The following is a 16853-nucleotide window of genomic DNA, read 5'->3' on the forward strand; positions in this document are numbered from 1 at the left end:
ATGACTAGTAACCACTGCTATGGGGTACTTTCTTGTGAAGAAGTACATCCCCCAAATGCCTGCATCGTTGTCTTTCTTCAACTTTTAAGATGAAGCAAAGGCATCTTCTGGTCGTCCCTTCCCTCTAGTACGTACGCTGTGATTTCCTCTCTGTAGCTTTATCAGTAACCATCGTGTATCTTTGGACAGCCATTCAACAAAGACAGTTATGGACTTCGTGAATAGCAGTGACAATGTCATCTTTGTCCACAACACAATTCATCTCATCTCTCAAGTGATGGACAATATGGTCATGGCTTGTGGGGGCATACTGCCATTGCTTTCAGCGGCTACATCAGCGACAGTAAGGACTTGGTATTTACGATAGGAAATACCGTGAAAACACGGCTCTTATGCATGCTACTGATTACAACTTGAATGCAGCAGTTACTGTGCATCATGGGGTCTCTAAATCAAAAGCCACAGTTACCTGAACGGGCTTTACAATCTATTCAATTAGTAAAAAGAGGAAGAAGATCGTTAATTGTCCTAAGACCATGCCAGCTATTGAAGAATATGGCTGATGCTGTTTTACCTTTATATATCCAAAACTTTGCATTTCATAAGATGAAATGACAAGGAAACGTGTTGAAGTAGAGTTTTGAAAGTCTGGCTTTTTGTAAAACTTAGAAATTTGGGGTATGTATTGGGTAAAATTAAATTTTTATCAGGCCACAGATGTACATGTGAAGTTTTACTTCTTACAGCATGAACTGGAGAATATTGAGCCTACCCAAGGCCTTTCAATGGAAGCCTCCGTGACGTTTTTGCAGAGGCTAATCAGTCTTGTGGATGTGCTCATATTTGCAAGTTCTCTGGGCTTCGCTGAAATTGAAGCGGAAAAGAACATGTCATCTGGAGGGATCTTGCGGCAGTGTCTCCGACTAGGTGAGCTGTCACACTCATCAGGACTGTATGTGTCATCCAGCCGTAGTAGGTTTTAAATTATCTTTGCTCGTGCTGGTGAGAAAAGCAGCTTGCTAGGGAATCTGCACGTGGCACCTTTTTAACCTGCAGAGAGTGAAGGACTGTCCGCCCCACGCTGCAGCAGTGGTCAAGTGTGGTAGAGGAAAAAGACCTGGGATTTGAAAAATCTAAGGTGGTCTGGTCAGCATCCTTCTTCTTCTCTTCCCTTCTCTAAGGTGCATATGAATCACTTGAAGATTTGGTTAATGCAGCTGTGTCAAGTTCAGTGCCTGCCCCACCCATGGCTGGCACTGGCCCAAGAGGCTGCCACAGTGACACTGTAACTCATGGGCCCTGTTCCTCTGCTGAGCCTCAGGGATAAATTTTGTTACAGACATTTAAAAAAAAAAAGATATTTGGTTAAAATCTGGAGTCGATACTGTTGGTCTTTAGTAGAGCCGAAAATTACGTGTGTCTGAAGACATTCTAGGAGATGTGTCCAAACACACTTGAGTAGCAAGATTGTAAACTGGCAGTATTTAAGCACAGCCTTCATTCAGATGACTGCGTTAATTTGTTAAACCGGAAGCCAGTGTTTTCTTTTATAACCATTAATTGATATCATTTGCATACAATCAGTGGTTAATCATATTAAAGAGAGTTGTGTAATCATCACCACAGTCATTTTGAGAACATTTCTCCTTTCTTGTGCTTGTTACTGTTAGCTCCTCATTTGGAAGCAGTTTTTCCCCCCCCTTTTAATTGAAAGTAAAACTATATGAAGGAAGGGAGAATTCATTCCCTTTATAGAAGATTTTTGAGACATTTGGTAATTTTCTTAATAAATGCAGAGAAGGAAGGGACCAATGAGTTGGAAGCTAAATGAGTAGGTACCATGGCTATGTGAAAATAGATGAGACATAAGGCATTGAGATAGACATCACAATTGTAAAATCCAGTTAGTCAAATAGTTTTCCGTATCATAGTGTAGATTATCTGTTACATAAACTGAGGCATACCTTTTGGATGTAATTTCTATTTTTTTTTTTTTTTTGGCAAAAAGAGTTTATTTGCTAGCTAGAAGCCCAGCGTGCAAAAGGGAATCCGTAATTTACATTTTTTGTTCACAATGTATTCAGACTATTTTTAGACTTAGGATGATGGAAAGTACTTGTTGCAGTTTATAAGAAGTCTGTCAGATGTTAAGATAAAAATCAAATTGGTGAGTACAACATAGCAAAAGCTATCCTTTATTGACCACGCCATTTATTACTGATATTCATACAGTGAATCGGGTATTACTCTGTTAATTCTATTTGTTAAGGAAGAATTAGCAAACTTACCCAATACTCCAAAGCTGTAATTTATGACATTGGAATCTGAATAGTATTTTTCTAAGTAATACTTTAGGCTATGGTATATTTCTTTAGACTTCTTATTAGTGATGTAATTAAAATATTTTATCTCCATTGCTTTTTTGTATTACTATTTTGAGACTGGAGGTTCTAGCAGGGGAGCACAGCTACTTGTATACCCTTGACCGAAGGACGGTCCTCCTTCTATCAGGGAAGGTCGTCCTCTTCAACCGAGGACGCACATGGAGCAGTGAGGGAGAAAGGGGGCACCCCCAGCCAGATCAGCCGAATACACCCTGGAGATCAATGGGGTGATAGATGTTGCAGCCACATTGCCCTCACATCCTGTGTATTACTGTTTTTAACACTTTCTACTTTACTTTAAAAAAAAAAGTAACTTTCTAGATTAAAACTACAAGTCTACACTAAAAATGCTTTACACTAAATTAAGGGGCATTAGATTTAGAAGCTAAGGAAGTATTCCATTTTCCTTATTTTGTGGCTAGAAGAAAGAAAAGTCATTTAATTACCCCAGCACAACTTGTATTTATATATTGAAATGAGACTCAGAAGGGGTACCGGTCTATTGCCATCACTCATGGTGAATGAGCCACTCCCGTGTGCTTTAGATTAGAATTGCTCCATTGGGTTTTCATGGCGATTGTCTTAATAGAACAAAATTTTCAGACTTTTCTTCTTGGATTTGAACCACACTAACTGTGTTAATCTGGGTAGACTAGAGAAACAAATTCATAGACACTTATATGTGTGTAGGAAAGAGCTTTATATACAAGAGCAATTGAACATTAAGAAAACGTCCAGTCCATAAATCCAATATTAATCTTTATGTCTGATACCAATCTATAACGTCCTCTTCAGACTCACAAAACAGATGACATGACACTGAATGTAGGAAGATAACAGGCCAGTGGGTGGGAAGTTTTGTGGATCCAGTGATGGTATAAGAATCGCAGAGCTGGCTGGGGTCTCCATGTGGTTCCTTCAGCTCTGAAGCTCTAATGTCTATCAGCCTGTGTGTGAGTGAGTGAGTGTGTGTGTGTGTGTGTGTGTGTGTGAGAGAGAGAGAGAGAGAGAGAGAGAGAGAGAGAGAGAGAGAGAGAGAGAGAGAGAGAGAGAGAGAAAGAGAATGCTAGTATAAAGTGTTGTTTTATGGACAGGATTTCCAAACTTGGCAGTGTGTATTTTATATTATTTTTTCTACCCCTTCCTTCCTTTCAGCTTTTGTTGCCCTATTTTGTCATCTTGTAGAACTTTTTCTCATTTCTTTTCTCTCTTAGCTATGGAATGGTCTGGTGGTATTTTAAAATCCCTAGTTTACATAAATTTTAATTTTGTTCCTAATTTTTTCTCTCATTGTTGGTTAGTTCAAACTTCTTTGGCTTGGAATCCAGATGATTGCTTGATAAGAAGCAATTTGTGGTTAAGTGTGAATGACCAGTTGGCCATTTAAATGTCAAAATTATTTTCTTTTTAAATTTTTTTTAAATCAAAATTATTTTCTAAGTAATCATGCATTTGTCTAGTTAGAAGAGCCTTTGAGAGACCATTTTGGACAAGCTGTAGCTATTTATTTATTTTGCCCTCCTGTCTCTTATCTCTTAAATATTCTGAATGAAAGCCAGTAATAGGAAGATGCTATGAGTACCATATGTATTATCTTTTAGACTTTATGTCATTTATACTGAGAGAATGCAAGGAAAACAGGACAGTTGCCTGGTTAAAATCTCTTACCTTAATGAAAGTAATAGATGGTTGTCACCTTAGTTTATGTACTTTCTATTTTCTTCCACATTTCTTTTAATTCTCTACCAATTTTATAATAAATTCGCAAGCTTAGTTAAGTGTGAGGCCCAAGAAACAGTAGTCTATTTTCTGAGTTCTGAAAGTTTGCCTGTTTGTCCTATAAAGGCACTCGGTCTTAAGGTAACAGTCCAATGATACACTTGGAAAAATCCAGGTGATGTTTTAGCACTTTGATGAAGGTAATCCGTTTGAAATAAAATATTCTATAAAGTATATCACGTAGTGACTTTTATTCATTGTGTATTCTGAAACATACTTTCCTCTTTTGACCCTATTTTCCCCTGATAGTGTGTGCAGTGGCCGTAAGGAACTGCTTGGAGTGTCAGCAGCATTCACAGTGGAAAACTCACGGGGATACAGCCAGAGGCCCGAAGGCAATCCCTGGCCTGATTCCCATGGGGAAGTCTGCAGCAAAGGTAAGAATGTAGAATGCAGTTCTGATTTTGTTATTGAGATCCGAAACTTATTTGTTCATTTCAACCTAAAGTTAAATAAATCTGACAGGGTTCCCAGTATAGTTATGTTAAGCTGTGGATATAACATTAAAATATTTGTGTCTAAATATACAGTAAAGATTTGATTATACTTAATCTTGTCTGCTTTTCTAAATGTTTACTTTCCTTGATGATTCCTTTTCCTTCAGAGATGTCGATTTGTATTTCTTGTTCGTGGTGAGGTATTGTGCAGCTTGTTCTTCCCTGTGTGACTCTCTGCTGTACCTCCCTATGCCTTATCTCCACCCCTCGCCCCAACCCCTCCAAAAAAGAAAGACCCAAGTAGGAGAAACAAGGCAACATTGGAGAAAGGATTGCTGTAGCAGTGCTATAAAATATAGCTCTGAGAATCCGGCTACCAGCTTGCTGAAGGCCGTGGCTGACAGTGGGAAGCCAAATTCCGTTTGCAGGGCCCACCTAGGGAGTAAGTCTCTGGTCAACCCCCCCTGACCACAGATCATGGATGTGGATAGTGCTGTCATGCAGAACGCAGTTGGTTTTTGTTTTGTTGTATGTTTTCTGTCAGTGAATTGCAGGACAAGGGAAGCTATCAAGACAGGGAGTGCAGGCTCCTTGCAGACTCTGGCAGGGGTGTTTGGGGTAAAGGGGGAGCAGGTAACAATGAACACAAGACAGAAGCAAGTGTTCTAAAATGGCTTGTGGAGATGATCGTACAACTTTTAATATGACTGAACTATTGAATAATACGTGAGTTATGTGCCAGTAAAACTATTGAAGAATAAAATCAACTGGATTTTAAAAAGAGAATACTGTGTTTATTTTTTAAATGATGGCTTAATGTGTATTTACATACTTTTGGTCTGTAGAATCCAGTGGATATTGTAACTGGTGGCATATCTGCAGTGAGAGATCTGGACAGACTCCTACAAGACATGGATATTAATCGGCTCAGGGCGGTAGTCTTCAGAGACATAGTAAGTTATAATATTTCTTTCATATGCTTTATTAGGCTTATACATTTTTTCTTTCTAATTCCAAAGAATTTAGAGTAAGGACTCTGTTGTGTGTGTGTGTGAGAGAGAGACAGACAGAGAGAGAGAGAGAGACAGAGAGAGAGAGAGAGAGAGAGAGAGAGAGAGAGAGAGACAAAGTCTATTTGAGGTAGGGAGTTCTCTTGGCAATGATTTTTAAACATTAGGAAACTGGAAAGGGTGATCTAAATGGGGTTAACTTCAGAAACCTATTTTGTAGAAGTTACCAGAAGAATACTGACATGGCAGGGCCCCTTTGGAAAGGCCATCGACACACAGATAAACGTTTGCGTAAAGGCGAGCTGTAGTTAGGAGGAAGGTCCTCCTGCTCTGTCTCGCAAACACTTTGTTCTCAATCCTGGCCATGTGCTTGTCCATACCGATGAAAGCACTCTTGACTGGGCCTCTGTCACCCTCTTTAAGTATCTGATAGTCGCACTTCCCCCCCCCCCTCCTCCATTCATTGATGTTGGTGTTTTAGCAAAACTGGTATCGTAGTTTTTTTTATTTTGTGATTTGAAGTGTAAGTAATCAGCTGTGTACATATAGTGATAATTTTGATTTAATCTTATAAAACACACTAGGATCTATCTTTTTAGACTCCATTATTTCAATTAGTCAGCCTCTGATTTTTCATGCTATGCAAATATAAAACTACGCATTTAAAGGCATTTAAAATCTGTTTAATATTTGCTCTGGGGAATTTATAAATTATCCTGTGAATCGTGGATTTGTACATATTTATTTTAAAATACTGTCATACAAAAGAAAATAAAAACCTACTGTGTAAGTTCTTTTCCTTTTTCTCAGGAGGATAGCAAACAAGCCCAGTTCTTGGCCTTGGCCGTTGTGTACTTTATCTCTGTTTTGATGGTCTCGAAGTACAGAGACATTCTGGAACCTCAAAATGAAAGGCGTAGCCAGTCATTTAAGGAGACTGTCCGGGAAAGTGGGCATGTGTCCCTCCCTGGTAAGTTTCTGTATTTTATTCCCTAACATCCAAAGCTCAGGTAAACTGTTACCTCCACTTCACAGTGATTTTGTCATTTAAATCTATTTATATGTGAAACAAAAGCATACACATGTCTTTCTACCAAAGACTAAGCTAAATATAGTTTTAAATGATCATTCAAGTAATTTCAGTAGAGAAATAATTCTTTTCTTTAAGCCTTCTGCTTAAAAGATAAGAGAATGTTACTGTTTACCATAAAAAGTTAAAATGTTTTGCTTATTGAAGAATTTTCTAAGAATGAGAAACTCATTTTCTCTTAGGAGAGGTAGACTTGTTTATAAATAATTAACAATTGGAATTTTAGAAGTAGCTCACAGTTATAGAAGTATTCTTTTTTGAAGTGACTTATTAAAGTAATTATTTTAGTTAATACAAGTCTGCTAAAGGGAGAGATTTATTTGTTCAACAAAATTTTTTTTCAGTACCTAATAGATGCTTGCATGTCTGTATGAATAAAACACATATCTTTGTTCTCATAAAACTTATATTCTTATGGGAGAATATAGAAAGTAGCAATTAATAGAATTATTTCATACTTTGTTTTGTTAATTAGATGAAGGTTTACAGAAGGTTTTCATAGTTTTGCTTCAAAAGTTCACACACATTCTGATTTGACTTAGCTATTGCTTATCTCACTTTCTCCCTGAATCTCCTCCTTTTAGAATCCTCTGGCTTTGGTTCTTGGGGAAATGCTGCCCTTTTGACTTTAAATGGTTGATAATTCTATCACGGAGGTGAATTTATTTCCAGACTTGAGGGGCGACTAAAAGCCGTAGTCTTTGGGGGTCACACCATTCTCCATCTGATCAGTAAGCTTGGTCTCTTTGATGACTTTCAGTTTTGCTCCACATTTTCTTTTTTTTACCTACTTTATTCAGGGCAGTTTTCAGACAGTTAGTAGTGGCAGCCAGTCACCATCTAGTTCTTCTGGCCTTAGGGTTGTGGAGACGGATGTTTGCATGGTCCATTAGCTCACTGGACTACTGGTGTCCATGTATTTTTCTCTTTTTGGTGGGGCTTTTAGGTCAGGATGTGGAGAGACCAATAGTTGCATCTTAGATGGATTTTAAGACTTTACTTGGAACTCACCAGATTGGGATATATAATTGACTTTGCTAACCACATTATGCCAATTGAACTTGGTGTCCCCAAGATACTGGTCCTGATACTCCAGGCCCAGGGACCCATTCACTTAAACTTTAATCTTTGGTTATGTGTAAGAAGTTTTCATAATTTTGTTCCTTGTATACTCCACCACATTTATTTGCTGCAAAAATGAATCCACATATACAGATACCGCCTGTCAAATCTATAGGTATTCATGGGTGTACTCCCATTCTTATTCCTACCCTTGTTCCACCTGCATGTCTATCCAAGCATCTACCACCAATAATGTGAGATTGAAACCAAGAAGCCAAACTCACTGCCATCAGGTCAATTCCAACTCAGAATGACCCTGTTAGAACTACCCTTACAGGTTTCCAAGACTTAACTTTTTACAGGAGCAGAAAGCCTCGTCTCTTTCCTTTCTAGTGGCTGGTGGTTTCAAACTGCTGGTCTTGCTGTCAGCAGCTCAATGTGTAACTACTCTGTCACTATTGTAAGATAGTGTATTATAAAAAAGAAAATTGTTTAGGGGCCATGTCTGACCTTACTTGGCTATACAAACCAATCCACCAACCAACAGAACAAACCCAAACTCACTGCCATTGAGTCAATTCTGATTGACAGCAACCTTATGGGAGGGACAGTGTGGGTTTCTGAGACGGTAACTCTTTATGAGAGTAGAGAGCCTCATCTTTCTCCCAGAGTGGCTGGTGGTTTTGCAGGCCAACATTATAACTATGCCACCAGGGTTCCTACATGGCTTCACAGGGGGAAGGAAAATCAAACTCATTAGTAGCACTGCCCCAGGCTGATTTCTACAAGAGTGATTTCCATCCATCCCTCACAAGTCACTCTGAGTCTCAGCTGGTTTCGATAATTCATTGCATTGGCAACACACAACTCACAGACGGTGCTCATGATTCTAGGGTTTATATGGGAGGCTAAAGGTTACAAGTCAGGTGAGAAATGCTCAGGATACGCTTGTACAGCCAGCACTGTTTCTCCTCTGCCATCTGTGTAGGTAGTTTCCTCTCTGGATCTCAGCTTCCTGGCCTGGTCTCTTTCCTGCTTGAGCAATACTGCAAAGTTCTTTTAGGGCTGTTAATAAACCTCCAAAGCACATGCTGGTTTAGCATAAGTGTCAATCCAAAGGCACTCCACTCTAGATCCTCTAAGTAAGTGCTCAGAGACACAGCACCCCACCTCCCAGCTTTACTTGATCTAGGTGGGGAAGCCCACCACTCTGTGATACTCTGGCTCCTGATTGTGCTCCTCTTCTTCTCCTCTGGTGTCAAAGCTGTCTCCTGGCTCAAGGAGGCTCAGTGTGCAGGGGTCTCAGAGTCAAAAGGATGCATTCTAAGCCTAGCTCTTCTCTCTCACTGGTCGTGAGAGTCCCTTTCTTCTTTCTGATATGGCTTAGTTTATACTCAGCAGGATGGTGATTATAGTGGGCCCTTGTAACAGTCACTCACAGATGAACCATATAAGCTAATTAGTGTGTTTCCTCACCTTTTTCCCAGCCCATCAGGAAAACTAGAGGCCATTTGGTGGAATTCATAAAGGCTAGGGGAAGGAGAGCCATATTATTAAGAAGTCACTGCATTCCATGTGCTTAACAGCATTTGCTTTTGTTGCCTTTAACTTTTGGAAACCTCCCAGTGCCCCCCTCTGCCTCAGTCGTTTTTTCCTGTTCTACATCTTATCGTGTATTCTTTCCCCTTCAGAGAAGTTATCACTTGTCTGTTTTCTAGCCCATCTCACCCTCTGTAGCCATTAATGTTCCTTTTATTGTGAAAACATATTTTTGACTTTTTCTACTATACAGATTTTTAAAATATATTGATTACTTTGGAGGAGAAGGCATGGCCAATGAATATATTTTAAAAATTGAATCATATTTTCGAAGGTTATTAAGTGCTAAGTCACAAAAATGAATAGGATAAAAATACAGGAATTAGTAGGAGAAATGGGGATAGGTTTTAATCTAAGGGAAACGGGGATGATTCGGAGGCTTTGAGAGCATGTGCAGGTTCCGCCCTTATTGGAGAATTTTGCAGGAGGATGCGTATTGGGAGGCATGGCTCAGTAGGCTCTTTAAAGTACCCAAGTCTATACTATGAAAAACTAAACTTAACTCATAGGCATCGAGTAATTTCAGACTCATTGTGACTCTCCTGGACAGGGTAGGGTTAGAGGATGGTGTATTTGTTAAAAAGAAAATCATGTCTGACCTCTGTTGCTTCCCAAACCCAGAATACAAAATAGACCAAATAAACTATGTGACTCATAGTGACCCTGGGGGACAAGGTAGACTACACCCATGGTCATATTTGAGGTAGTGAAAAGCAAATTCCAGATATATTTTGAAGGTCTAGACAGCAGGATTTGTATATATTGTTGTTGGCAGGTGCCGTCCAGGCGGCTCCGGCCCATAGGCACCCTGTGCACAGCAGAATGGAAACCTGCACGGTCCTGTGCAATACTTTTTCTCAAACAGAATGCTCTGTCCTTTTAGCTGCCCATGGTCCTTTCAGTATTCTGCTCCAGCACCATAGTTCAAATTCATCGATTCTGCTTTGGTCTTCTTTATACAATATTCAACTTTCACATGCATATGATGCAATAGAAAATGTCGTGGTTTGGGTCAGGCACACCTTAGTCCTGAAAGTAACACCATATATTCATATTATTGAAGATCCTTTACCTTTATCCTCAGGATTTGGAACTTTATCAAGACCGGTAATTAGCAGCCGTATTTGGCTACTTGTAGCTTGGATGGTTTTCTCTAGAGTTTTATTATCAATCAAAGTTATAAAATCCATGTTTGGATATATAGTCCCCCACCCCTCAGGGGACAAATAACAGAAATGTGGGTGAATGTAAGATACAAAATAATAACAATACATAATTAATCAAGGATTCACAAAGGTGGGGGTATAGGGGAGGAATGGGGAAAATGAGCTTATACCAATTTCTCAATTAGAAAATGTTTTGGAAATTTCTCAATTAGAAAATGTTTTGGAAATGATCATGGCAACATATGTACAAATATGCTTGATACAATTGATGATTGATATATGGAATGTTATAAAAGCTGTAAGAGCCCCCAATAAAATGATTAAAGAAAAAAATCCATATTTGTCTATAATTAATTTTATCCTCAACTATAATACACATTTATCATAAAAGTATGATTCCTATTAGGACTTCTTTCACAGAATGTTAGGTTTTCTTGATTTAGAAGGCAATACCATTCCTTAGAGTACTGGCTTATCCTGTCAACATCTTGTTGCATGTGTGTTGGATTAGAAAAAGAATAACTAGTGAAGACTCCATCTAAATGTTTCATGTCTAGAAATGACTTACTATGATATGAAAGGATAGACTAGGCTAGTATCATGGTCTATGTGAGAGATGAAGAGGAATTCAGTTAGGACAAAAGATTTATAGATGTTGTTAGGAACAATGATATACTTTGGAACTACATGAATGACTGTTTGCATTGAGAGCAGTGGAGCCCTTGCCCTTTATAGGACATTGATCTTTCTTACCCAGAAGTGTCTCCGATTGCAAGCCTCTGGTTTCGAAAGACCTGTATTTTCAGAATTATTTTATTTCTAATAAATACAGCCGAGAAGTGGTTGATTTTAGATAATAGATTTTATGTGGGGCTTTATATGGTAGTGGTTGTACTTATTTAGTTTTACTCTCAGTTTTAACGATAGGCATAGTTGTAGCACATTTTATAGATTATCTGTTTGGCTTTTGCCTTTTAGGATATCTTATATATTCTATAATTTGAAATAATAGAATAAAGCAGCAGCTAGAACCAATCGTACCTTCAAAAATTTATTCTAAATACTTTAATCCCCCCCCCCCTTCTCTTTCTGTCTAAGATGTCGAAAATACCCCAGCAGCTGTCAGCTCTGTACCTCTGGCCCAAGGGGAAGAATCAGAAAGCATATCGTCTGTACGAAGGAGAGATTCGGGCATTGGGGAAGAAACAGCCACTGGAGCAGGAAGCAGTGTGGATGTAGCCCCTCAGGCAGCACCTCCAAATGTCAGTGCTGGGCCTGATGCAGTTAGTGAGGTGCTTTGCACTCTTTCATTAGAAGTCAATAAATCTCAGGAAACCAAAAATGATGGAGGAAATGAATTGGAGAACAAGGCGGCACCATCAGTTCCAGTTTCAAAAAATGTCAATGTGAAGGACATTCTCCGGAGCTTGGTTAACATCCCAGCCGATGGAGTCACCGTGGATCCTACCCTTCTGCCGCCAGCCTGCCTTGGAGCCCTGGGTGACCTTTCCGTTGAGCAGCCTGTGCAGTTCAGATCTTTTGACAGGTACTGTGAGCAGTGTTTGGTTTTGAGATAATTATATTTCAGAATTATGAAGATTTAAAGTTAAACTGGAATTCAGTTTAACTCAGCTAAATGTGGTAACTTCAGCACCCAAAAGAGATGTTTTGTTCTAGTTGATAAAAATTACAAGGATTTTTTAAATATGGATTATTTTCCATTTCAAAGTTTTATTTATTAATAGGTGATTTAAAAATATATTAAGTTTGCACAATTAGCTACAATGCTTTTTTGTTGTTATTGAAACTTTGAAATATTCTGTACTTTCCTATGGTTATCCTTGACCCCCTTGATACCAGTACTATACCAACCTTTGTGGGGGAAAAAATTGAGATCTGTGCATTTGAAAAGGAACCTTAGAAGCATGGTGGTTACATTTTTGGCTGCAAGTTTAGCAGTTAGAAACCACCAGCCACTCCGGGGGAGAAAGAATGGGCTTTCGACGCTTTACGAGAGGGACAGTTCGACCCTGTTCTATAGGGAGACCATGAATCGGAACCAACTCCATTCGACTCGATGGCAGTGAATTGGGTTGCTGTGATTTTTAATGGTGGATTCTAACAGATTCAGGAATTGAAGATGCTCAGTGGCCCAAAAGCGTGGGAAAGCTGACACCACATTTCTCACTGTTGGCTCTACTGTGATGGCATGTATATCCAGGTGATTTTGTAGGTTATGCCACTGGTATTTCAGATACTGTCAGGGCCACTGCAGGGAACAGGTTTCAGTGCAGCTTCCCAGGCTTGAACGGACTGAGATGGATTGATATTGGTCATTTTCAGACAGATAGTCCTATGATTTACTATGCTGGGAATTATAACTCTAAGAGAAATGGTGTCCCATTCATCTTCAAAAAGAATATTTCAAAGTCTGTCTTGAAGTACACTACTGTTTATGATAAGATAACATCTATTCATCTCTGAAGAAGTCCAGTTAATGCTGTGTAGCAACCACTAAAGCTAATGATAAAGAAACTGAAGAATTCTACCAACGTTTTCTGAGATTGATCAAACATACAGTAAAGACGCATTGATGGTTATTGGCAATTAGAATGGGAAAGTTGAGACCAAAGAGGAAATGGCAGTAGTTGAAAAACATGGCCTTGGGGTAATAGAAGCAAAGTTGGAGATTGCCTGATAACATTTTGCAAGACCGGTGACTTCTTGATGTGTCTTGGATGAAGTGCTACCAAAATGTATTTTAGGAGAGAAAACTCCGTGTCCTTGATGTTATGTACTTTGGATGTTGTCCAGGGGCACCAATCCCTCGAGATGGACATCACATTTGGTAGATTATCAGTGAAAAAGGGAGACAGATGACACATTGACTGCAACAATGAGATCACCCATTGATCAAACATGATAATTGAGATCAAACATGATAATTGTTGTGCATAGGATTGCTGCCTGTCAGAACCATCGTGGTGGCAGCTAACAGCAAGAAGATTCTCTGAAAGAACATGGGAAATAGTTAACCTTAGGTAGAGGGAGGGTCTGTAAGGTTTCTCGAGTGGGTAAAATCTCAGTCCTTGGCTTTGCACGATGAAGGAATTCACACCGAAGCCCATTTTGTTACCCAAGTGGGTTTTTATGAAGGACAGAATAAGGCTCAGGTTTAACAGTTTCAAAGGGGTACACACTATTTCAGGGAAGCGTGCCAAGCCACGCTGGGCTTAACAACTGGACACGAGCAACCTCGTGGAACAGCTCACCCACATGCTCAGATTGGGCGGAGGCTAAGGCAAAGGCTTAGCCCAGAGGCTGTGTGTCACAAGCAGGCCCAGAGTGAGCCCCAAGGGGGCATGCCCAGGCAGCAGTGTGACCTGATTCCGTTGAGGAACAGGGTAAAAGAGCGGCTGCCTTCCCACAGCCAGGGTCTTTGAAGCCTTTGGCTGGGGAGGCATGGGTAATGGCACTAGTTGATCCTATTGGTGTGTTAAGGCCACCTGGGTGATGTCATGGGCCTAGGCCTAGTCTGGACCTCCCAAGGTGTATCTCCCACATAGCAGTTTGGGTGTCTACATGGGCATGTAAAAGTCGCCTGATTTCCTACCAACCTTCTCTACGGGGCCTGTGCATGCATGGGAGGAGGGACCATCCCCCTTCTCCCTGAATCTAGCTACGCACCTAACAGTTCTTTTTGGAATCATCTGCCCTTTTGACTTCTTTGATCTACTTCAGTGTTGAACACTATTTTTGTGTTAGGCCGGGTTGACTAGAGAAACAAATCCAGTGACCGTTTATATATGTAAGAGAGCTTTTATATCAAGAAGTAATTGTATATCAGGAAAATATCCCAGCCCAGTCTGATACTAGTCCATAAGTCCCTCTTTAGACTCATGCCACATGCAATTGTGCAGAATGCAGAAATATCACAGGCTGGTGGGTGCAAAGTCTTGTGGATCCAAAAGTGATGAAAACATCACAGGACTCTGGCAGGTCCCATAATGGCTCGCTAGCAGGAAGGTGAAGGCAGAGAGACAAGGGGGGTTTCCCAGGACCCCCTCGTTGAGAACATCATGCCCACAAGGAGGCAGCATCAGGCTGTGACCTGATTGACAGGTTGACTACCACCCCTGCACTGTTATATAGTTTCAAGTTGTCTTGAACTTATGTAGCTACCACAGTCTTGGAGGTATGAGACTGGTAGAAGTTCAATTTATTTAAGGGAAATGACATATTTGTGGAATATATAAAATTACAGATATATTTATCACTAAATTCAAATGTCTATTTAAAATAGACTATATAATCTATATAATAGGATGTCTAACTGTGTAGAGATTATAGAACAAGATCATTAGTACCATATGCACATCACATTTTGTGAACGTTAATTATAAATCTTACAACATGACAGCATAATGTAGGCATTAGAATATTGGCTCTAGAAATCAGCCTAAGCTGGCTTTTAGCCCTGGTTGTATCACTTATTTATGAATTTGAAAAAACAATCCCTCTCTGTAAGCCAAAATTTCTCCATCACTTAATTATAATAGTGATATTACTTGTAATTAATCTATTATTGTCAATATGAAGAAATCACTCTAGAGGTCAAATTAGCGATTGTATTGTGGTAGTTATATAATCTGTTATAAATTTGAGACTTGGAAGTGAAGGGATGGAGTTCAGCATGTCAGTCAGGCTGCAGCTTGATGACCTCATTTGGAGATGCTATGGAGATAAATAGCTCGTTGGAGGCGGGGCACACACTCACTCCTTGTGAGACATTACTAGCAACAAGCCACTTGAAGGCACATTGATGGAGCCAGAGCCTTGGACCTGGAGGAGCCACATGGAGACCCACACCAGCACAAAGATGCTTCTACTGCCATGGTATCCACAGACTTTCCACCCACTGGCTTGTGATCTTCCTGCTGCTTGTGTTGTGTGAATCTGAAGAGCACTTTGTAGATTGGTATTGGACATATGGGCTAATATCGAACTTATGGCCTTGATCTGGACTGGGCTGGGATGTTATATCAATATTAAAGTGTTCTTTGATGTAAAGCTCTTTCTTATGAGCATATGAGTGTCTATGAACTTTTTCTGTAGCCAACCCAGACTAACATACACATAGATTGAGATATTTACTCATGGCTTCTTTCTGTTAGTGTGCATGTGTGATTTGGTGGCTCTTCAGGCAGCTGGTGGCAGGTGACTGCCCCATGTATGTCTGTGTAGACTTTACACACTGGGAGTGCATATTACAGGTAAAAAGGATCGAACTCTAATCTACACGTGATCTTAGCCAAAAGGCTGAGAAGTGATTCAAAATCTAATCTATACATTTACTGCTATGAATTGAATGGAATGCTTAATGTGCGAGGAAATTTGACAGTAAGAACAATCGATCGTAAAAGAAAGTATACCATCAACATGCTAAGTAAAGATGGTTTATATTATTAATAATGAGAACAAAATTCCCTGCCATTGAGTTGATTCTGACTCATCGCAACCCTGTAAAGTAATGCATATTAAAGTAATCACGAGATTCTGTTAAATTCGCAGAGATGTAAAAGATGATCATATGTACTGAGAGTGTTTTGGTATCTTACTGGAGCACAGATCAGTGGTATTGATTAAAATTTTAATGATATAAAGTTGGTATTTCTGCCAGAACTTTACCGGAAGAGCCATGCAAGTATAAACCGTTTTTGCCGCCCTTGAAGAATTTCATTGTCCAACTGTTATTCCGTGAAGTTCTCACCTAAATGCCTACTTTCTCACTGCCGTAGAGTTGGTCCTGGCTCATGGCAACCCCTGGGGGTTCCCATGACTGTTCCCAGGCTACAAAGCCCAGGCTTTCTCCCGCGGTGCTGCTGGTGGTTTCCAGCTGCCGATCACGCAGACCTCAGCCCTCTGCCTAACCCCAGGCCGACGGTAGTGAAGGAGAGACTGAGGCGTAGATACATTCAGTTAAGTAGTGAGCACTGTGCGAGTCAGCAGTGCGTCTAAGGTTTGCTGGCCAGCATTTGATAGGCGGTAATGAACAAGTGGTTTAGTTATCGTTGCCAACCTCTGAAGACTTTTGTACGTGCGTTACTGTCTGTAAGTAAATACTTTCTGGATAATAAGGGGAAAAGAGCGTATGATTTTATGTGAAATCGTTAGGTATCTACGGTGGTTTTCCTTCGCTCTTGCTTCTCAACGCTGAAAACATTCATGTGGCAGAAGCACTTCTGTAAATCCAAGTAACTTTTTTGAGGGAAAGGGAAGTTAAAGGTAAGAGAGACACAGAAAGTACACACTTTCCCTAAAAAGTG

At 39.9% G+C, this 16853-nt stretch overlaps 1 protein-coding gene and 1 non-coding gene across 3 annotated transcripts in view; both read left to right on the forward strand.

Annotated features, from left to right (window-relative positions):
- LRBA (LPS responsive beige-like anchor protein) overlaps positions 1–16853 on the forward strand; it is a 706055-nt gene that overhangs the window by 168107 nt on the left and 521095 nt on the right. For both annotated transcript variants that reach the window (XM_075543710.1, XM_075543711.1), the window contains exons 25-30: positions 190–343; positions 747–927; positions 4413–4540; positions 5446–5553; positions 6421–6580; positions 11626–12073. In XM_075543710.1, coding sequence (XP_075399825.1) covers positions 190–343; positions 747–927; positions 4413–4540; positions 5446–5553; positions 6421–6580; positions 11626–12073 — 1179 coding nt within the window. The remainder of the gene's footprint in view (positions 1–189; positions 344–746; positions 928–4412; positions 4541–5445; positions 5554–6420; positions 6581–11625; positions 12074–16853) is intronic.
- On the forward strand, positions 1213–1345 carry LOC142444109 (small nucleolar RNA SNORA5). Its single transcript, XR_012783778.1, has one exon. It is a non-coding gene; the product is annotated as a small nucleolar RNA SNORA5 (small nucleolar RNA).

This window comes from Tenrec ecaudatus, chromosome 3 (assembly GCF_050624435.1).
Source record: "Tenrec ecaudatus isolate mTenEca1 chromosome 3, mTenEca1.hap1, whole genome shotgun sequence".
Classification (NCBI taxonomy): Eukaryota; Metazoa; Chordata; class Mammalia; order Afrosoricida; family Tenrecidae; genus Tenrec; species Tenrec ecaudatus.